The sequence below is a fragment of the Ctenopharyngodon idella genome, chromosome 17 (genome assembly GCF_019924925.1).
Source record: "Ctenopharyngodon idella isolate HZGC_01 chromosome 17, HZGC01, whole genome shotgun sequence".
NCBI lineage: Eukaryota > Metazoa > Chordata > Actinopteri > Cypriniformes > Xenocyprididae > Ctenopharyngodon > Ctenopharyngodon idella.
This window is the reverse complement of record NC_067236.1, coordinates 23,473,824-23,497,289: the sequence shown is the minus strand read 5'-3', so window position 1 is coordinate 23,497,289 and position 23,466 is coordinate 23,473,824. Positions and strand designations below refer to the sequence as shown.

The 23,466-nt window shown below is 35.6% G+C and overlaps 1 protein-coding gene across 1 annotated transcript in view; it reads right to left on the bottom strand.

The window, feature by feature from the left end:
- LOC127498252 (lysophospholipid acyltransferase 2-like) overlaps positions 1-23,466 on the bottom strand; it is a 72,038-nt gene that overhangs the window by 14,336 nt on the left and 34,236 nt on the right. The window contains exons 3-6 of the mRNA XM_051867399.1: positions 23,055-23,132; positions 9,248-9,343; positions 8,526-8,581; positions 3,071-3,125 (exon numbers count right to left, since the gene is read on the bottom strand). Coding sequence (XP_051723359.1) covers positions 3,071-3,125; positions 8,526-8,581; positions 9,248-9,343; positions 23,055-23,132 — 285 coding nt within the window. The remainder of the gene's footprint in view (positions 1-3,070; positions 3,126-8,525; positions 8,582-9,247; positions 9,344-23,054; positions 23,133-23,466) is intronic.

The window sequence follows — 23,466 nt, the reverse complement described above, 5'->3', positions numbered from 1 at the left end:
TAAATACCAAAACATGATTTGCTATGTAGAGGAGATAATAATGAAAAAGGACAAATGTTAACATATTAACGTTATTAATATAATGTTTGTTTTTAAATATTTAAGCAAGCAGGGAATGTTATAAAGACATTTAATGTTACAAGGCCATTAATTAGTTTATGAAGGCTAAGGAATCATGGGAAGCAGCTTTGAAACTAGCCTACCGACAAGCTAACTACAATTAAGCAAGCTTTTTGAAAAAAACTGAGCTACAAGCTAGAAATTCAAGACAGTTTAAAATATTAAAAATGTTATTTACATATAAATGTTATTTACATAGATATATTTTAATGACATATTTTAAAATATCACATATGATATGACAAATAATAATAAAATCAGACAAATAAAATAAAAATATAATGGCAAATACATTCAAATTAAATAAATAAATATGTATATATTTTTTCAATATTTTGTATTGCTGATCTGATACAAAAATTTGAAATGAAAAATGTATGACAAATAAAATAAGAAAATTCCCAATTTTAAATAACTGAGCTGAAAACTATAGTCATGAATCACAGTATCTTACTAAATGTTTCACAACAAAAATAAATAAATATAATAATAATAATAATAATAATTCTAATTGTAAATGCCACAATGAGGAAGTCTGGGACTCTCTTGATAAATTGCTTGTTTTGAACCAGTTCACTGGAATGAACTGTCTGAACAAACTGAACAAAAAAAATGAATCCATCACATTTGTCATGAACAGTCAAGTAGCATTTTGTCACACTGTTCTTATTACTTCTTGAAAACAGCTGATCAATGATTAAACTGAATGATATATAGGAGATTTACAGTACGATTACAGGAATCTGATTTGATTGCTAAGGTCTCAGTCGTGAATGTGTTAGTAGAATATGTGACCTGCACTTTAGCAAAGATCAAACATGACATTGTGTCATGTTTGATCAAGAATGCAAGTCATTCAGTATGTACAGTAAACATTGACATATTGCTTAACATTCTGTGACCACATGGCTGTGGTACAAACATTGTTCAAAACTGCACTCATTAACTATAGGGTGTGACTTCCGAAACCTCGGAATCCTGACGACTTCCTGTGTGGAAATCGGCTCACATGATGCAGCGGGAATGTTCAGTTGCTTGGCAACAGCCTTCAGGGCCTGATTGTGAATGATTCTCCAAGAGCTATGCTGCTATTTGGGCACTGCAGAGCAATATTACGCTTGAAATTATTGTTATTTAAGAATGCTGTGCACTCTCTGAGGGGACTAACAACCATTTGATCAGTAAGAGGGACAACAAATCTTAACCTCTAAAACTTTGCAAGCATGTATGCAAAAAAAATAAAAAATAAATGTATATATATATCTATCTCACTAAATGTTTATTTTATTCATATATATCATATACTTCAGTCATGAAACTCTAGAGGGCGCAGGCTGATAGGTCCTTCACATGCAATCTGCGAACAATCACATCATTATCAATGGAACAAGCTGATTGGCCTCTGCTGATCCTGCAATCAAAGAGTTTTCTTGTTTAGCATTTAAATAGGCTGGTTCAGTGATTGCTGCAAGCTGGTCCTGCAGAGCTTCTCTGAAATCCTCCACCTCCCCCAGCTCCACCTGCCTAGATCTGCTACGGGATTTATGTTTGTCTATGTATGCAGCAGCAGCATATCTTACATGCTCACAGCAGCGTTTTTGTGTGTCTGTTAGGAGTAGCAAGTCCATACCAAATACATTAACACTGCCATATTCAATAACATGACAAAACTACTCAGAGCTCAGAGTTGTCACAATTTATATAGATAGTGTCTGTACCTCTCGTTGGTTTCATACAGTTTACATAATCAGAGAATAATTGATTTCAATTTGAATTGGTTCATTTAAATTTCACATTTCAAGCTTTCTATAGACATATTTCTTATCGTGACTGAGGCAAGTATACACTAAGTTACGTTTTTTTTTTTTTTTTTCTCCAGAAAGGAGAGAGAGACGGAAGAAAGCGCATCCTGTTTTTTTTTCTTTATTTTACAAAAGTACAATGTTTTGCTGTTATTGTTAGTGTATACAAATAAAAGAAGACCCTTTACAGTTTGAAATGATATCTTATTCTTATCTGTATGACCAAAAACGATAGTATTTTAAGTTCTTTCTGCTGTTATGAGAAAAAAAAAAATCCCTGCATGCTCATCGAACACTAATTTAATATGCCAGAATTAAAACCCGATTTTCGAACAATGCATAGCGCCTATCGGCCAGATGTGCCAAAAAACACTTATTTATAAACTTCAATATTTTATACAATGTGCTGTCTTGAGTCAGCATGGGAATTCACCTCCATCCTAAAACAGTGGCTACTGCAGTCCCATTCTCATTTGTAATATTTCTAAGTTTTTTTTTGTGAGGGTCCTAAAAGAAATTTGATGATATGCTGCTCTAAATCATTTTTACTTTTCTTTAATTTGGTTAGCTGTAGTTTTCATGTTGAAATAGACTATTATGTGACCATTGTGCTTTGAGACATTTTGAAAAGCCACGCATGGATTAAGGCCACCGGAACCAGGATGGTAACTTAAACGTCAGTGTCATTTCTCATCACAAGAGCAGGAGCGCTAACAGTGAAAGTCCATTTCTGATTTTATTGTTGCTTTAGTGTGCGTGTTGAAGCATTTTAATTATATATATATATATAAAAATCTTTATTTTAGATATTTTATATGGTCTATTGGTGAAGTAGCATTGATTACTGTTGAGAGGGGATAAATTTTTATCCCCACCGGGGATAAAAATAGTTCAGCAGAGGCAGGGATATTTAGACCGGGGGGGTGGGGGGTGGGGGGGTGGAATCCCCACAGCAAATCTCACCCATATACACACACACACACACACACACACACACACACACACACACACACACACACACACACACACACACGTATATACACATTTTGACTGTTGTCAGTGTGGGTTTAAAGTTGATTTTCTTTCAAAAGATGCAGAAATTAAATGAGTGACCTCATCCCAACCACAAACATACCTTTCACACATACCTGACAGCAAGATACTTCTGATTGGGCTTTAGATGCTCCTCCCTCTTCATCAAACCTGTGGGAAAAACACATAAAACAGGTCCGAACTCATCAGAAACACTTCCACAAGACACTATAATTTAGAAACATTTAGGAGTTGAGAAACATAGATGACAAATGCTGTTCTGTTTGATTATAATGCAGCAGTGTGTGTGTGTGTTTTGAGGCAAGTGGTTTCCTGTGGTTTACACTGACCAGCAGAAACAGCAGTTATACTCTGATACAGCAAATATGTGTGAATGAAGCCCACGTGATAATGCAGAATCACACACACTCACCAATATCACGTAGCTGTGCTTACACATTCAGCGTTTTCAAAGTTATGTGTCAAATACAAAATTGTTTTATTATACAGGCTTAGTGAGAGCAAACTGAGTGCAGTATATTTAAATCTTTAGCGCCCACCCCAATGGATTAAAACAATGATAAATGCAAATAATTACTAAATGCATGTCTCTCTTTATCTTGCTCTCTATTTTAATGAATAATTTTATTCAGCAAGAACACATTCATTTGATCAAAATTAACAGTAAAGACATTTATTATGTTACAAAAGACTTCTATATCAAATAAATGTTCAAATTCACTTTCTATTCATCAAAGAAAAACAAACGTAGCAAAACTGTTTTCAACATTGATGATAATAAATGTTTCTTGAGCATCAAATCAGCATATTAGAATGATTTCTGAAGGATCATGTGACACTGAAGACTGGAGTAATGATGCTGAAAATTCAGCTTTTCCATCACAGGAATAAATTAATAACATTTTTTAAATAAAATATTAAAATTGATGTAAAATTGTAATATTTCACAATATTCCTTTTTTAACCGTACATTTAATCAAATAGATGCAGCCTTGGTGAGCATAAGACTTCTTTTGAAAGCATTACAAAAACTCGTAGACCCTTACAGAATCTTACAGGTTGTGTACACACACACACACACACACACACACACACACACACACACACACACACACACAACCGTTGACTGTAGACATTAATTAAGAGTCTGTGTGCTGCTCTGCTCCACTCTGGAGCGTGAAGTCTCCGGGGTTAGTGAAGAAAACGGATCAAGCCATTCCTCATTCATCTCTGTCGATGCACCGACAACTACATTAGTCACCCTATCAGCTTCTGCAGGCTTTAATGGCTGCTGGGAAATGCATAACCAACAGCAGCATGTACACACAGACACAATCCCGCTCTTCTTCCTTCAGCAAATGCGACAGCATCAACAACACCTCATGATATTTGTTCACCGGGCAGCACTCTCGGGTCCTACACAGACTCATTGAAATTTACTATTAATAGCAAAAAGAATTGCATGTCATTACAACAGAACCGTAGCTGTTAGAACAATAACTACAGACACATTGAGACATGGTGCTAATGCGGAAGACTCAGGTTTAAATCAGATCCTAGAGAGTGCCACAGGGATGACGTATTTTTGTAGGCCAAAATCTGTAAATGAGTTAGCATTTTAGCACATCCTGATGTCAGAGTTTTTGGTTAAATGCCAGAATTAAAAGGCACAATATGTAATTTCTCGCTTATTCAAAATTCGCAACAATTGAATCTCTGATGACTCAAACTCAATTCACCTTTATTCTTCAAGGTGGCAATGTCTGATACACAATGATGATGTGACGTTTCACTCATAATTACTGCAGGCATAAAACAAAAGAATAATAAAAACTTGAAATGGCTCAGCAATTTACTGAAGAGCAAGAACTGTACGCAATCAATCAAATATTAAATGTCACTGTCATCTGGTGAAGAAGCTGTCAGCGATCAAAATATTGATTTTGAAGTTTCTGAAAAGATAGATTTGAGAATGTGTTTATATGGCGCAAATATGAGCCAGATGCTGAATGTACTGGGGAAATAAGCTCTGACAATGACAGTGATGATGGTAAAAAGCATCTGCTCACATTGAACCCTTCCAAGTTCCAAAAGTTAACGTAATATGCTTTATTTTATTCTTTTGTAATTGTTATTAAAACATAAAGAGTTTTATACTATTGTAGCAGTTAGAGAGCCATTCGTGTTAGATATAGTGTAATAACGAATGTGTAATGATTGACGAAACATTCATGCATTTAAGGGTTACATAAAGACTGAAAGAGTTGTCGGAATCTCGGTGGTGGTGTTGAAGTCATGTGACCGTGGCGTAGTTCGATTATGGCCTACGTTTAGCTTTTTACTTCTGGCTATTACCCTTCAAAATTCATAATAGTTGTGTTCATTTGTAAATATTATCATGATGAAAAAAATGTGTAAGAATCAAATTTTTGATGGTCACAGATCTTATTTTCTGCAATAATCCAAAAGTCAATGGAAAAATTATTTTGGGATTTTATCGAGGGAACCATGGTGATGCCAATTTCCAGGTTGGTCTACACAAAATATGTCATTACTGGCACTGCAGCATTCTACACCTCAATAATTTCCTGTCACCTCTGTATTATCTCAAGCATTTGACAAAAAAAAAAAAGTTCATAAACAATAATTATTTTTATTTTTATTAAAAATAATAATAATTTTATTAAAAATAACGACAAAGGTCATTTGCCACACTTTCAATCTGAGTTCAGTTCTCCATAAAGTGGTGGAGGGAGGAAACCATTGCATAACTTCATTAAAACACATGGATTAATATGTCATGTGTGTTGTCTGCAGTGGAGCGGCGCATGCAGAGCTAACGGCAAGTCATGCGGAGACAGCTCAGAAGTGCTGGGCTGCAGTTTCGGCCAGCTGTTCTGTGAGCTACTGCTTCAGAGAAATGGGATGCGCTCTCTTAATCTTCCCATAAACCCTGTTAAAGGAAATGTGGTGACCGTAATGCCACCACTAAAAGTGACTCAGTCACATATCAAAGCGATTAGCTGTGTGGCTGAACAAGTGTCTAAAAACTATGCTAGGATGCCGCGCAATCTAGTTTGCTTATCAGTCACCTTGTTTACATTGGATATTCGCCACTCGTTGATAAAACTGAGTGGTTCCTCTTGGTTTCCTGCCATCATGCTTCCTCTGCTGCTCATTCCTTTGTGCTTAAAGGAATAGTTCACTCAAAAATGACAAATTTGCCAATATTTACTCATCAAGTCATTCCAAATGCTTTTCTTGTGTGGAACACAAAAGAAGATATTTGCAAGAAAGTCAAAGCAGCTCTTTTCCATCCAATGAAATTGTATGGTGACCAGGGGCTGTCAAGTTCCAAAATTTACAAAAAGTACTATATACTGTAACTGACAGATACACTATTTTCAAATCTAAGACAAAAAATTGACATTGCCTTTTTTTCATAACTTTGGGATCGGTAAGATTGTATGAATGTTTTTGAAAGAAGTCTTTTATGCTCCAAGGCTTCATTTATTTGATCAAAAATACAGTATTTTTTTTTTTTTTTTTAAAGTAATTTACAAAATATACCTAATAACCAAAAAAGGTGTAGGCTGAAGCCTATGATTATTATGCCTACCCTTTTCACATAATTATCTAGTAAGCATCACTTTTCTCACTGGAGTTGATTTAGCCTATACAAGATAAACAAAAACAGTTACATAAGACATTTCCCTATAATGTGAATACATAACTACGAAGGTAACAGTAATATTTTTTGAAAAACCTACTTTTGCGAACTAGTCGTAGGTTTTTCGCCTGATCGCAACCAAACCAGTGCAGAAAGATTCTCTGATTGTCCATAACTATTGAAAAAACTCAATTTCGATTTACACCCATGACGGGACACCAAAACGTTCGAAGTGGGCGTGGCCACTTCTACTAAAACAGCCAACCTTTCTGAACAGAATGAGATAATTCCACCAAACTCGGTACACTTGTGTACGGGCTCAGGCTGTCGGTCGCGCGAATAAGGACGTTGCGACTGGCCAATTGGTGGTGCTATAAAATGAAAAAAACTTTAAAAACGGCTATAGCTACGCAACAGTCAGTCTGATTGACTTGAAAACTGGCATGCGGTGTCTTTGTCCAAGGTGCCGAGATTGTCCTCGTAGACATTCTCTTATCTCGAAAAACACGGCCGCCGTCAGCCAATGAATTTCAAGCGGCTGTCAGACAAGGCTAACAGAATTGGTGATTGGAACGAAACTCGCTGGGCCTGTTTGACTCACGGCCCTAGAGGCCTGTGAAAAATTTGAAATAAATCAGCCACCGGGGGATATACAAAGGATTGTATATCATGAGATTTTTCGCACACGCCCACGCCATTCATACCATATGGTAGAACTCCTCATTCTGAGCAACTTTGCAACCACCACTATCAATCGAATCGTTCGTTAAATATTGGAGATTGTTTCAAAAACCAACTTTCGTGAACTAATCATAGGTTTTTGGCTCAACCTTGATAACTGTTAAAAAGCTTTAAAATGAATATTTCCTTAATAAATTGCCTGTTTTGGCTGTAAATGGTCTTCTCCATCTAAGATCTACTGTAGGTGGTTACAAGCTTGCTAAATAAAACATTATACCTTTTTACACAAGTGCTTAAAGGCCTTAAAGTGCTTGAACGCCGGTAATTGCTGCTCGCAGCTGTATTTTAAAATGTAATCTATTCCTGTGATGGCAACGCTGAATTTTCAGCAGCCTTCAGTGTCAATGATCCTTAAGAAATCATTCTAAATGCTGATTTGGTGCTCAAAAAAAGGAAATGAAAAATATTAATTTCTTTAAAAATGTAAATATTACTGACTCCAAACTTTTGAACGGTAGTGTATATTCAAATATGGTTTTTCATTTTGGATGAACTGTCTCTTTAACACACTCAGTGGAAGCAAAGTCCATTAAACTTGAAATCGCCCTCATTCTCCTTCATCAATGATCCAGATTATGCAAAAATGATGTGGTGATGCAGCACAATTAGTATCTCATTAAACAGATCTCACCAAGCTGCGTAATAAGCGATATAGTGTGTTGGATGAGGTAGTGAGGTCTGTGAAGTGCAACATCCAGCTGGCAGCCCTAACTACTTTGGCCCACTCACAAGAGTGCAGCGCCAGCAGTGGAATAAATCAATGGCATACGAGGACGTTCTGTAGCAGCAGGGTTTAACAGCCCTTATGTAATTCCTAGAGCCTCTAACATGGTCATAGGTAGAAGCAATGGAGCTGTAGAAAGATTTCAGGTAGAAATCATGCCAGTTTTATAATATAATTCATTATTACTTTTCAATCATGAAGGCAATGCCACTTTGTAAAGAAACACTACGCGCCTATAGACTGAACACATAATACGCATGTGCATGACACAAAAACTTGCACTTTGAAACCTGTTTTTCAGGCCCCCAAACGCCATTGCCATGTAAATGAATGGCCAAAACGCATAAAAAGTTTCCTGTTCTTAGTTGAAAATGGTGTTGTATAAACTCATCAGATTAATAAAATTGTTACATACCATCATGAATCTCAAACGCCAAACTTGTGATCTTCTGTGTGATGACCATCATGGGCCTGGAGACAGAGAGAAAAGGAAAGAGTGTATGTGAGAGAGATCCTGTTTACAGCTGATATCGATTGGATCCACATGTATGTAAGAGCCTCCACTTCTTTCAAACCAAGCTATTCAACATTCATTATTTATACAGCTGCACTGACCACATCTCTTCACAGCTTCTCAAGGGTTGAGCTCACCCTTGGTGTAGATGATTCTGATGCACTTTGATCCTGAGGTAAAACTAGCACTGATATACCTGCTCTCGCTGTGGTAAACATGTATATTTCATTTGAGGAGAGCTGGAGTCTCGATGTAGTGCGACATAAAGCCGAATGCAAGCATATTTTATCCAGATTCTTGAGAATATTGTACAATACGAACAGTGATTTTTTTCTCCCTTATGTTCAGTCCATAGGTACTAAGATATTTTGAGGTGCATACATGAGGCATATTTTCACAACAGACATGGAAACCTACTTAAAATCCCCAGTACTTAAAACTAAAAAGGTACTAAAATACTAAAAACTAAAAGGATTTTATTTTTGTTAGTTTTGGAGATGTGAAAATGTATTTTAGTTTAGTTTGTTTTTCCCATTAATGTTGGTTTTTATTTTTATTTCAGTCAGCAAAAATATTTTCACTCAGTTTTTATTAATGATGATTTCAGTGCAAAAATAACTTACCCAGTGAAGTCTGCTGAGTACATGCCATAGTCAAACACATAGATTCTGGTGACCTGGCAGAAACTGAGATATCCCAGCGTAACCACAAAGCAGTATCTATGGAGAAGGCAAAAGAGGGGAAAAGTTAGGGGAAAAAAAGGCTATATTTGGTACAACATACCACATACTGCTGAAATGAAATAGGCCTAGTATGTATATTGTGGGCACTATGCAAATGCTATGTATGCAAAATATGCACTGCAGTATACGGGTGATTCTCATGAAAACTTGGTTTTAAAAATTTCAAACATGAACATTTTAAAAATGCTTTAATTAACAAATTTTTTTTTCAGACATTAGAAACAAAGTCTGGAGTATTTGTGAACATTCATTTAAAAACATTTACTTATAATTTAAGACCTTTTTGAACATTTTCCAAAACAAGTCCTAAAAAATCTCATTACCGCAACAGTCTGAAAACATCAACACTGTTAGAAAAGCAAATACATTTTCACATTTTTAAAAATGGATTATTAACAGTCATGGAAAGTTACTTGAAATTCTGAAATAATATTTACTTTTAAATGAACAGTTTTTTTTTTTTTTTTGATTGATTTCTCTCATTACTGCAACACCTTCCACAATTTACCACCTATTTTTTTTTATATTTCAATGAAACCTGACATATTTTCAGAATGATGCGGCAAACCTGAAAGAACATATTGTATATATTCTGCACATGCATTTAAAAGCAAACTACTATTTTTCCATCTATTAAATAAATATTAAATAAACACTTGTTGCGGTAATGATAATCAAAATGTCATGTACATGGTCTGATAAGAGAATTTTTAACTTTTAACTGGATAAATATAAAGAGATCTGTCTACTCGGTAGCCATCTTTGAGGTTCTAGCACAAGTGTTGCTTAATTCAAAATCAAGATTTTTTTTAAATTTTGTGCGTGTGTGTAAAGAGCCCTTAAAAATGTTGCGGAGGATGAGAATATCAGTCATGGACACTTCATTTTTCCACTGTTATTTAATATATATTTATTTTTATAATATATAATAATTATTTCTATATTATTGGCAAATGCGGTAATGAGAATTTCAGCTTAAAATATAATAAAACACAAAAATAATTCATTTATATGTTGAAATTACTCTTTGTTCAGTGTAGAGAACAATATTGCCTTTATTATGATGTTTTTATATATTACTAAAATGCATGTTTAATATTTAAAATCATTTAATGGTTTTGTGAGAATGACCCATACAACAAACCTGTGTGAAAATACTGTATCCCACAATGCAATGCACTAAACTTGACCTTGAAATGACTTGAATTTCCTGCATGAAAAATGAACCCCAAGCAATTTTAAAATCGCTTTATTTTACTGACTTTTGGCAGTCCAAACAAATTAGTAATTTTTATAGATAACTTGGATAAAATTAGAAAAATAACAGATTTTTTTTTAGTTTATGAGATTAGAAATGGATGTCTCTCATTGAATTAAACGTAATTCAATCATGTGGAAATATTGCTGTTTGAAATGTTTGTCGTTGCAAAACGTGAACTAATTTACAAATATTTGTAAGTGCACAGTATATTCAGTAAGCAGCAAATTCACTGCATCATCAAAATAGACAAGCGAGTTTTCTAAAAAAAAAAAAAAAAAAATACCCGGTTAAAAACAACCCAAGTTGGGTTGAAAATGGACAAACCCAGCAATTGGGTTGTTTTAAGATAGGTGGTGCCTCTTGCTAAAGATGTTTGTGGGGAATATTTCATTTCTTTCTGCATTTAAATTAACCAAAATATCAGAGAAAAATAGTAAGGAAACAACTGAACAGTAAGAAATATTTGTAGTCAGACAGTTCCGCTCAAATTGTCTTTCCTACACACTAAAAAATGCTGGGTTAAAAACAACCCAATTTAGGTTGAAAATGGACAAACCCAGCAATTGGGTTAAATGTCTGCCAACCTGCTGGGTAGTTTAATTTAACCCAACTATTGTTTAAAAATTACTGTATTGCTTGCTTAAAATGAACCCAAAGTATGTTGGAAATCAACAATTATTAATATGTTTAATAAATGAACATTTATTAATACGTTTAATAAACATTTAATAAATGTTCACCTTTTGATTATTATTGTTGCCTCTAGTAATTATGTGTCAGATTTTTAATTTCCAACCTATTTTGGGTTCATTTTAAGCCAGCACGTTGGGCAAACATTTAACCCAACCGCTGGATTAAAACAACCCAATCGTTGGGTTTGTCCATTTTCAACCCAACTTGGGTTGTTTTTAACCCAGCATATCAACAATTTAAGCGGAATTGTCCCACTACAAATATTTCTTACTGTTCAGTTGTTTCCTTACTATTTTTCTCTGATATTTTGGTTAATTTAAATGCAGAAAGAAATGAAATATTCCCCACAAACATCTTTAGCAAGAGGCACCACCTATCCTAAAATAGCCCGAGCCTTCAATTTGCCACAAATAGCTCACATCTGATATCTGATATTATACATGATAATTCATGCAAGTTATTTGCGTACTACAACAAATTTGTGAGTGGAGAGAGAGTGATCAAGGCTGCTCCGTTACATCGCTGCCTCAAGCGGCATGTTACAACAACACTATCAGACTCGTGCCGTAATTTCAACTCGGCTTAATAACTTCCTCCCACAATCCAATAAGGATCGCTCTTTTATTCAGCATATTAACCATCAAAAGGAAGTTAAAAGCCACTGAAAGTTATCAAAGACCCACTGACGTTCAGCAGGGCCTCAGTTTGAGGCAAAAGCATTTGAATTTGCCCTCACTATCAGCTGCACACAGCTGCAGAATGTTTGGTATGTTACATTTCAGGTTTCTGACTCAAATAGCCAAGTCCCCCGTTTCCTCACTAGGCAACAGTGGGCAAATTCTTGGCATTGTAGATCCTGTCTTTGCCTCTAACAAAGCTGGTTTAACATGTCTACAGTCCCACTCGCAGTATTCAGAGGCGGTGCCTGCTCTGTCTCAACACTAGGCCCTTCATCAGAGCTCTGAGCAGCACTGTGTGTACTAAGAAGACCTTCTTCTGTTTCAGCATTCTGAAGGATGATTGTGCGGAGGTTGTCTTCTAGTTGCATAGGGAACATTGTACAGTTGGGAGATGGACTATGGTTTTTAGTGTAGAATGGTGGTGGATCAGTCTCAGTCAAGAAGCCATATGCATCCCAAATCAAAATTACACTGAAAATAGTATGCCAAGTATGGCCGGATGGTATATTTTTGTGGATTTTCAAAGTTTGCATCCTTTTCAGCTAATGCATTTTTTCAGCTAATATTGACCATAACTGCAAAACAAAATAGTTTGTGATGTTCTCTTTCAACTTGTCTAATAATAATGAATTTTAAGGTATTGTATAGGCGCGTTTCCACCGCAGAAATTTTCCCCAGGAACTAGGGACTTTGGGGTGGTACTCGGTGTGTTTCAACCGCAGGGACCAGGGTCTAAATGAAGTTTGGGGTAAAAATTTCCCCCTCAGAAGGTCCCTGCTCACGAGGTAGTACTTTTTCAAAGTTCAGGAACTTTTAGAGGTGGGACTTGGGCGCTGAACATGCTGATTGGTTGAGTTCACGGAGCATTTTGATTGGTTGACTCCACGCAGCATTTTATTTCAACCACCATTTTTAAAAGTCTGTTGGGGTGCGTGCAGTAAGAGCTGTTTGCTATCCGAATCAACAATGGAGTTAAAAAAATATGACAGATGGACCGACAACGAGGTTCAGGATTTATTAAGCTTATATGCGGAGGACGAAATCCTGCGAGAACTGGAAAGTCGCGCGCAGTCCAACGTCACCGGACTTAATCTTCACGGTATTTTAGACCGCGATGGAAATACAGACAGCAACAGGTCTGGGGGAAAAAAATGTTCCTGAGACAAATTGTTCTGGGTAATTTAGGTGGAAAAGCAGCTTAAATGATAACGCTAACATACTTTATATTACATGCACAAAAGTGTGCAAATTCAGATGTAGCCAAGACTGCTATTTAGAAAAGTCTTGATATTGATGTTAGAAACATTAAATATACAATACTAAAACATTAAAATATTTAACAGGGACCTATTATGCCATTTTTCAAAGTCTTCATTTTGTTTTTTGGGTGTACTAGAATATTAGGTTTTCATGCTTTCATGCATATAAAAACAATATTTTTCACATATTTTACTTTGTTGCAGAACCTCTCTTGTCAGTAACAGTCCGTTTAGTTCCTGTCTTTATGAAGCCCCTCCTTCCGAAAAGTGCAATGTGCTCTGATTGGTCAGCTTGACGTGTCTGTTTTGTTTGGTCAATTACTTTCAGCATGTTTCAGAAATGTACTCACCATAACCGTGAGTTTCAACACACTACTAACAACTCAAACAGGCCTCACCCCTTTATTTTGCATGTGCCTTGGGCTGGAATTATTTCAGTGAGGGATATTGTGATGTGCACATTCCCAGAAGAAAACTTTGGAGTGGACTTTGTGCTTTGTAACTTTACAGACTTTTGTCATGCTCAAACAGCAACATTACACACTAAAGGAAGAGGAAGATTTAAATAACAGGACCCCTTTAATAATCACAGCTTTGCATCCCATGATAAACAACAGTAAATCTACACCGGTAAGATGGGGTCAGCCAATAAAAACTGAGGTAATTTACGTATAGAAGTCTTAAAGTTACAGTAGCAAAAAACAGCTTGTTTAAAGGGAAATGTTCATGTACAAGTAAATTGGTCATGTGACATACAAAAAAAAAATGCAATCAAAGTATGAATGTGTTCTCTTAAAAAAAACTCAAAAAAAAAAAAAAAAAAAAACTCAAAATTGCCAGAATATTAACAGTCAGAACAAAGGGTGAGTCAGGATTTAGCTTTCTTCTCCAAGTAGTCATTTTCCTAAACTCTGCCAACAGTAATCATGGAGATAGGACAACCAAACAAATATACAGTGATTATATTGAGAGTGCAAGCTAACTTTCTAACACTAAATCAGTGCCAAAATCCGTACAAACAAATCTTTTTCACAGCCACACGCCGACTTTCAACAAAAGACGAAGCAAAGACACACCAAAACCAAACACACACAAAAATCACAACAAAAATATCTTTACATTTAAATAAGAAAACTGAATTTTCATTTAAAAAAAGCATTTTAAGTAAATATGCCCATTAAAATAATCTCTAATCATAAAAGGAAAAGTTGTGATCTCAGTGTGCATAACAAATTCACCTATTGACTTTTTTTACTACAAGAACTCTGTCTCCTTCCCCTTTACACTGTCTCCTCTGGAGAGCATAAACTGCCTTTCAAGGACTCACACTCTACAGCAGCCCTTCTATAAATATACATTTACACTATTCATCTCCAATAAGCCAGACAAGAGCTCCAGTGACCCATGATGAGGGCAGCTCTCCCTCTCGCTCTCTCACACACAGTTCTATTTTTATTTAGCAATAACCGCCACACACAGTCTCAAGATGTTAATTTATAAAGGTGAGACACAAGGGTGAGGTGTTATCAGCAGCTGTTAGATGGGGGTCTCCTCTATGCCATAAAACCCTTCTCTCACATGCCTGAGTGGAAACATATTAAAGCAATAAATCACATCATAAACGTGTCATTTTTAATGAAACGCGACAGTCACACCATTGTGCAATAGAACAAGACCTGAGAGAATGACCTTCCACCAAAACTCTTTATCTCTCAGAGCAGAAGTTAATGGTGCACAGTTATATTGAGTGAGCGAGTGACGTGATGTGTGGCCAAGTATGGTGTCCCATACTCGGAATTTGTGCTCTCCAAGTGCACACACAGCAGTGAGTATTGAACACACACACCACGAACACACACCCGGAGCAGTGGGCAGCCATTTTTACTGCGGCACCCAGGGAGTGATTGGGGGTTAGGTGCCTTGCTCAAGGGCACCTCATTTGTGAGTAATAAGAGTGGAGGAAAGCACTGTTCATTCACTCCTCCCACCTACATATCCTGCCGGTACTGAGACGCGAACCCACGACCTTTGGGTTAAAAGTCCGACTCTCTAACCAATAACCATTAGGCCACGAAGTTTACCATTTAATCTGTATAGATTCTTAAACTGTCCTGAGATTGACAGTGATGTTCACAGAATCAAGCGGTCAATAATTAGACATCCATAAGAGCTCTAAAAGAACATTCACACACCAACAGTACTTTAATCGCTGAAGGTCACCAAGTTGCTGTATATGCTTTAAAGTTGGTCGATGGTAGGAGTTCAGGAGTCAGATCAAATGAACGTCACTGTCTGCAAACTTATTGGCCGTCTGTGTGTTCCTAACTATTTGCATAAAAAAAAAAAAAACTGAACTTTTCTGATACACCAACCAACACTGTCACCTCAAATCATAAGGCCTGTTTACACCTGGTCACTTTATGAGTTCTCTCTGATCGGACAGCTATCCAATCGTGAAAATGCCCTCCAAAAACGCTTTGAGATGGATTTAAATCCAATCACTCAAACCACCTCCTAAAGCGAAACTGGAGTGTAAACACATCTGGTTGTTGAAACCACATGTAAATTTTACACCTCCTAAAATGGTAAAAAATGAAACCTGTGTAGTAGCCAGATATGACGGCGCTACTGCAACACGCATTGCCACACATATGGCAGATGAGCATCTCTTCAGCAAGCCGATGCACAAACTGCCGCAAATTAAAGTTCAGCGTCGCATCCTGAAGCATCATCTTTATTAAAAGTAGTTGGACTAAATTATCTGACCAGTGCTGATGTTGCTCTTTCTCCTATTGCAGCCTTTGATCTTGAAATTAGCTGATGTTTTGCAGAGACACGATTATGTGGCTAAGTGTAAATGGAACATCTTTAACAAATCGGATAAATATTAATTTTGAAGTTTTAAGTGTTAACAATGAGATTATGTGGTGTTTATAATCAATTAGCACTGCTTTCGTCATTTTTTTTTTACAAGATGGACAAAATTTGTCACCAAAAAAGTCATTTGGTTTAACCAAAATTTTGGTTTTAATGAATGACACTTTTGGTTATACTGAATGATGATATTTTAAAACAATGCTGACAGGCTGATATCTAGCTAGCTAGCTGGCAAAAGGACAATCAAACATTTTATATTCAGTACAAGTTTTTAAATATTACAACATTTTCCATGTTTTATAGCGGTTGTACCAAATTATCTGATGTTTTGGGACATGCGTATGAGCAAGTGAAAACATGAATTTTTAAAATAGTTAAGAGAGAGTTAGTAACTTTGCTTCACGACCATGTGGTCCTTTGCAGGTGTCTGAATGATGTCACATCCTGTCACATGATATTGACCGCATGACTTGATCCAAAATGGTCCCTTTATATTGGTTACTCCGAATGACATCAATGAAATTCATTTTTCCAGACATTCTTTCTCATAACAAAGCAACGGCTTCTACACATAATTTTAATACCATTTTGCACTATGTTGATATATGATGTTATAAAATCATGGCAGAATAAAAAATATATACATTTATTACATTTTAAGATATTTTAATCACAAATGAAATGGCTGTATTGGCCTTTGGACGGTTAAACCGAATGACCTTTTGACACTTCAAAATCTTTAAAATACCTTTATATGTAGCAAAATATAATTAAAACCTTTTGGATTCAATAAAAGAGATCTAGTTGTACTACCTTACATACTTTGGATGTCATATGACCGTCACATCACTGACCCACAAACACATGACCAGGTGTAAACAGGCCCATAGACTTAGACTGAAGACTGTTGCTTATTTTTGTTAGATCGAATGTACATCAATGACATCAAAACTGACCCTGTTTACCTAACGCACATTCATCATCTTATCAAAGAACAACTATCCTCATTATCTTTCATAAACACGTAAAAACTTTCAACTTTCAAAACAACTTTCTTTTCAATGACGACACCTAGGCCGCACAAGCTATTGCTACTGTATATGCTAAATGATTTACGCGAAACATATTATGCTACAGTTGTATGCGCCCTTTCTAAAATCTTGCCAATTTAACACAACAAATTAAATCCAGTTGACATTAATATAATAATGGTTATGGCAATAATAGCAAATACTGAATCACAACAATCAAATAAACTATCCCGCCTAACATTCTGCCTAATCATAATAATGATGGCAAAGCTGAATTTTCAGCATCATTACTCCAGTCTTTAGTGTCACATGATCCTTCAGAAATCATTCTAATATGTTGATTTGCTGCTCAATAAACATTTTTTAGTATTATCAAGTTGACGGTTTTTGGTGCAAGAAAAAAAAAAATCCAAATTCAAAAATCCATGTCCTTTTTACACATGAATGTTTCTTTCTAGGTATTGTTAAAAACATTACATTATGGAAATAAAATGGGCTGTGAATGCCATTTCATGCTGGCTTTAAGGCCAGAGAAGAGAGAGTATGGAGTATTCAGTTTTTTTTATATAATGAAGTGTTTGCATTATCACTTCAGCAGCTAATCTATGCCAGTTTTATTGGTAGTCTGACTTAATGACTCCAGGTAATAAACCAGTTAAGTAATGTGAGCCTCTCAAAATAGATACTTCTGCTTTTTCTGCAAACACACACACGGACACACACATCTTGCATTCTTTATCGGTTTTCCACCCCTGTTTTTCAATTTCCCTTCATCCTTTGCTTCGCCCTCTCATCTCCCCTGAGCAGTGGAGCATGGCATCACTCTATTACCCACTGATCGTCTCCTGGAGTTTCAAAGGTCTGTTCTGTAGCACTGCATCCCTAATGCGCTCTCTGTGCTCACTGCAGGGAACAGGGCCAGTCTGTGTCTCTATCATCCCCACAGACTCCTGCACAAGTTCAATTTTATCAGTCTTCAACAGTTTAGAAGTCTTTTCCTTCTTAAAAGAAAACAAACAGCCAAGAGAAAGAAAAAATGACTTGTTAATCGGTGCAAACTACAGATTACCGTGACCTAACACATTATCTAACATCCAATATGAAACGTTCACAGATCGAAATGCGATGTTTGTCTAGTTTTATAATGAAAAGTCCAGTAGGTTAAAAGGAATGTTCAGGGTTCAATCGATCAGATTGTAAAAATCACAGTTACACTTACAATGGAAGTCTATGGGGCAAACCATTCAGGAGTGTCCCTTTGTGGTGGGATAACTGTTGTAGGTGGAAAAGGTTCTGGTTGTTTGTTACAGACATAAATCACATAAAGTCTGTTCCACATAAACCATACTTTGTGGACAGTTACACAGGGGGAAAAAAGCAGCTGTGGTTGCCAGAAATTCAGCGTAAATAAATAAATAAATATATGATGACAATGTTATGGGACGGCATACTGGTGCCTGTATATTTTATAACTTATAACTGTATATTTCATTAATATAATGCTAATATAGCTCTCTACTTGAACTATCAAAATCTGCTTTTTACCTTAAAATATACTAAAACAAAACACCATCAGGGTAACACACATGAAATTAATGCAATAAACATTAACTAACAATGAACTAATTACTGATAATAAAAGAAACAAAATTATATAAAATGTTATTGCGTCATGCAGGGACTTCTGGGAATGTCCCTTTACTGTTTTTTTCAATAAATATGATTATTCATAGGTTTTTACTTCCAAAAGTCATAAATATGACAGTATTTAGAGGTAAAATTACATATAATGTAATGTTTTTTACAATTTTTCACCATATGTGAACCAATTAATAGGTGTTTACTTTGGTTTTGTAAAAATTAAAAAAAAATTATTTACAGTGTACATCGTCATTTTTTGTATTCTTGTGCAAAAATCTGATTTATGGCGTTACATGTTCATGACATAAGGTGATAAATATACAATAACTTCGCATAGACATGTTTGGTAAGTAGGAATGCACCGATATTAAAATTCTAGCCGATACCGATAAACCAATAATCATTTTCATATTATAGCCGATAACCGATAAATGACAGGTATACAATTCTATACTATTGTGTTTAAATTATTTTTTTTTTAAAACTTAAATTCTACAAGTGAATTACAGCATCACAACATTACAGTATGAAAAATAAATATATTTTAAAATTTAACAATATTATTATTAATTTTTTATTTAAGATGAACTTTAAATGAGCATTAGATGATGGCAAAGGGAAACCAAATGTAAAAATAAGGGAAATTAAATTTTGATTTTTGCTGGTTTTATGGTGAGATGATTTTTTTCAGAGGTAAATGTGAGGTGGTGTATTGAATCTAGGGATGTGTGCAACGACTAATTTCATTAACGTTTTGCAACCGACTAGTCCAGGCCATTGTATATTAAACTTAAGTGTTCAACTAAGCAACGTTAGCCATTATAGACATATTTATTCAAATCAACTGAATCAAAGGCAACGCAGGACCAATACGTTCAAAATAACCTATTATAAACAGATTTCCTCAAATAAAAGTTAGTCCACATAAGTCAGCACGTTAAGATATTGTTGTTCATTACCACAGCAACCACTTGCTTGTCTGGGTTTGAACGAGCTTCTCATGTATGAAAAGTGTCTGTACACGTTAACGGGCGGCAAAATCACTAGAAAAGCTTGACATGTACTGACAACCATACATTATGTTTATTCTCTTCGTAAGGAAGCTGATATAGCAACTGTTCAAGTGTCAAGTAAGTTTTATTCATAATGTTTCTCCTTTAATCCGATATAAAATTTCATACCTTATTGTCCCTCATAAACGGTAACATAAGCCTATACGCAAGCTTAATTATATACAAGTTTAACATGGCATAGAAGAACACGGAAAACTTTTGTTTCAGGCTTTCAAAATCCTCCCTCACCTTGCTCATCTTCCGAGTGGACATTTCCCTGAGCCCACAGCGAGAGAAAATGAACGCATGCAAAATTTGAGGTAAAATGAAATGATTTTATTTTCCATTCCAGATATACACTTTTCAAAATAATATATTAATTTTAAAATGTAACATTAGCATGACGGTAATTTAAAAGTAATATAATGCAAAACATTAAATGTGAAAAAAAAAAAAAAAAAAAAAAAATGACTAGTATTTCCAAGTTGACAAGCAGTAGCAGTATTGTTTAATCAACTAAATTAATCTCAGACATTTCTAATTGAACCCAGAACATTCCTCTATGCACTATACCTGCTCTGTGTGTTTAGTACACATGGAGTTAAAACTCCTTGTCTGACAATTATGCAGTTATGCAAACATAAGGGCAAGAGGCCGACGGTCAACTTGTCATCATAACCTTTTTGACTAGCTGAAGTTCACAAACCATGCGGCCAGGACTTCTGACTAGACATTCTGATCTCTGTGCCAAGGTCAGGTGACCTAGCACGGTTATCTAAATCTCTCAGATATAGGGGATTCAGATATCTCTGTTATATGTAATGAAATTAGGGCTGGGCGGTATAACAATATATATGAAGAGTTTGGTTCCATTTTTTAAAACTCCAAAAATGGAATTTATTTTTTTTAAATTGAGTTTCTGCCAAAATCAGTATTGAATCTGGTCGGTATTGAAAAGTCATTTATTAATTTTGCGCCAAATGCGATTTCAGTCGTGTTATTCTGTCATGTTTTCTCCCTTTCTTTCCAAAATGTGACAAACGCCAGTCTCCCTTCTCTGCAGAGTGCGATATATCCGCTCAACCAATCACAGCGCACCATTCCAAGCACTGTAAACAGTAATGGCGGCGCTCTGAATACACCCGGCATCCTAGTTTCCCTTATCTGCTTTGTACTTTGTGATCAACAAAAACAGAAAAATGAATCATTTTGACGGCATTGATGAACTGAATCATGGACAGTTTTTAAAAGCCGTTTTTAATAGCAATGTACTCTGTAAATGTGTTTATTTTAACCGTGCGGTGGCGCCAGATACTCTTTAATCGGTAATGACAAACAGAGACATAATTCATTTAGAACATTAACAAGATGACTCGTTGAATTCATTTTGGGAGCGACTACTGAATGTATTTTTAGTCAAATGCCTGTATATAAGATTAGTATTGACAAAGTTCAGAGGCTGTCATATATGTGAATCAACTTACTTTGTTGTGTATTTTCAATATGAAAAATAACTTTTATATTGATGGATTAATTGCATTTTGAAAAAAAACGTGTCATGGATTCATTGCATTTTGGGGGGAAAAAAATCCGTTTTTATAATAAACCTTTTAAAATCAAAATGTAGATTTGAATTTTTAATGTTTTTATAACCAAAAGATGCTATGTGAAAGTTTGAAACAGAAAATAGTGGTTTTCATCTTGCCACTTTCTTGGTAAAGAAAACACCTTTTTACTCAAATTAATCAAAATGGAGTTATAGCGTTTTGGAACCAAACTCTTCATATTGTTATAAAATGTGTTAGAGATTTTTCTATATCGTGTAGCCTACATCGCGGTATGTAAATATATAGCACTATTAACACTTCAGAGTGAAATGCATGAATGAGAATATAAAGAGCGTGACATGCTTGATGTTAAAAAGAGCACAATATATCCTGAAAGGAGCTTGGTGCGACGCTCGTGTTGACTGGCACACTGCCAAAGTGCGCACACAGAAAGCTGTCTCTCTCAGTTGGCGATCGCAAATTTGGGAAGTGCTTCTTGTTAAAAAGTGTTATTAAGCACAATAAGCAATGAACATAAACTCAACGCGGGGCACACGCTGACTGACACACAGCGTAAGCGTGTGCAGAAAGTCGCGTCTCTCAGCATGTGATCACAAATTCAGTTCTCTTTCGCATCTTATTTAGCTTGAATAGTTAAATACACAAGCAATTATGTCAAAATGCCCATTGTGTGGAGTATTCATGTAAACACAGCCGGTTATGTCTCAAGTGAAAGTAAACGGTTGGGTGTAAACTGGATGTGTATCAGTAAAATGGATCCGTGCGTTTGCTCTTAAAGTGACAGCAGCCTAATAAACCTGCTGCTCTGTGTCACTAATGTGAATCAAACAAAAGAGAAAATAACTTACTGCTCTTGAACAACTTTTTGTAGCTTTAAAAAGAATATTTATATTTAATTCATACGGTGAAGACAATGCAATATTTTATTTTTACATTTGATTATTACATTTCTGTACTAACTACATGTTAAATAAACCTATTTTACCTGAAAAATGAAATTAGTTTAAATCATATTTGTTATATTGTATTTGTCATATCGTTTGTAATTTGCTTCTTATTTCTTATTTTTAATTACAGAAATGAGATAAAATAGCACAAAATAACTATATTGTGATATAATTCGTTATAGTGAAATAAAATTTCTCATTTCGAGAAATAAGAATTTGGTCATATCCCCCACCCCTAAATCAAATCGTATGACTGCGTCAGTATTTTCCTTGTTTTTTTGCCACTACACATTAGTGTTGGTTTCAATAGTAATCACTATCGAGCAGCACTAGTTATTTTTGGTGCTGCCCTGAGCAGCAGGGCAAACCACATGGTCTAGCAATCCTGACCTCAGATCAGAGGGAGCCGTCATTCAACATACGACTTGTGGAAACAATGATGAAAACAGACGCTCACTCGTTGCCCCGGGGCTGTTTACTGATAAGAATGAAATGGATGGGTGAGTGCGGCATGGACTACTTTTCAACAAAACCAACCGCAGGGCTAGAAGAATAACATATTCTAAACAGGATGGCTGTTCCAATGGCATAACACACTTTTGATTTGACATGAGAGTGTTCCTGTTACTGGAAGCAGAGCTGTTTGATGGTGCAGGAGATTGTGAGGTTGGTACTCACTTGTGCATGTGTTCCACACCTGTGAAGATCATAACGCCGTAAGCAAGACCGCTCTGTACCAGAAAATGTAAGGCATACCTGAAATGAAGAACAAAGAGAAGAGGATACCAACTGTGAAACAAGACTGTCAGTTTGAAAAGGACAGAATTGTGCTTCTGAATAAAATAATAATTCCATATTTTAGCCCATGTACAAATCCCAGCAGATCAGCAGTTTCTAAAATACTTAGACCAGCCCGTTTGGCAGCAACAACCATGCCACATTCAAAGTCACTTAAATCACCTTTCTTCCCCATTCTGATGCTCAGTTTGAACTTCAGATTGTCTTGACCATGTGTCTACATGCATTGAGTTGCTGCCATGTGATTGGCTAATTAGATATTTGTTTTTACAAGCAATATATATATTTATAT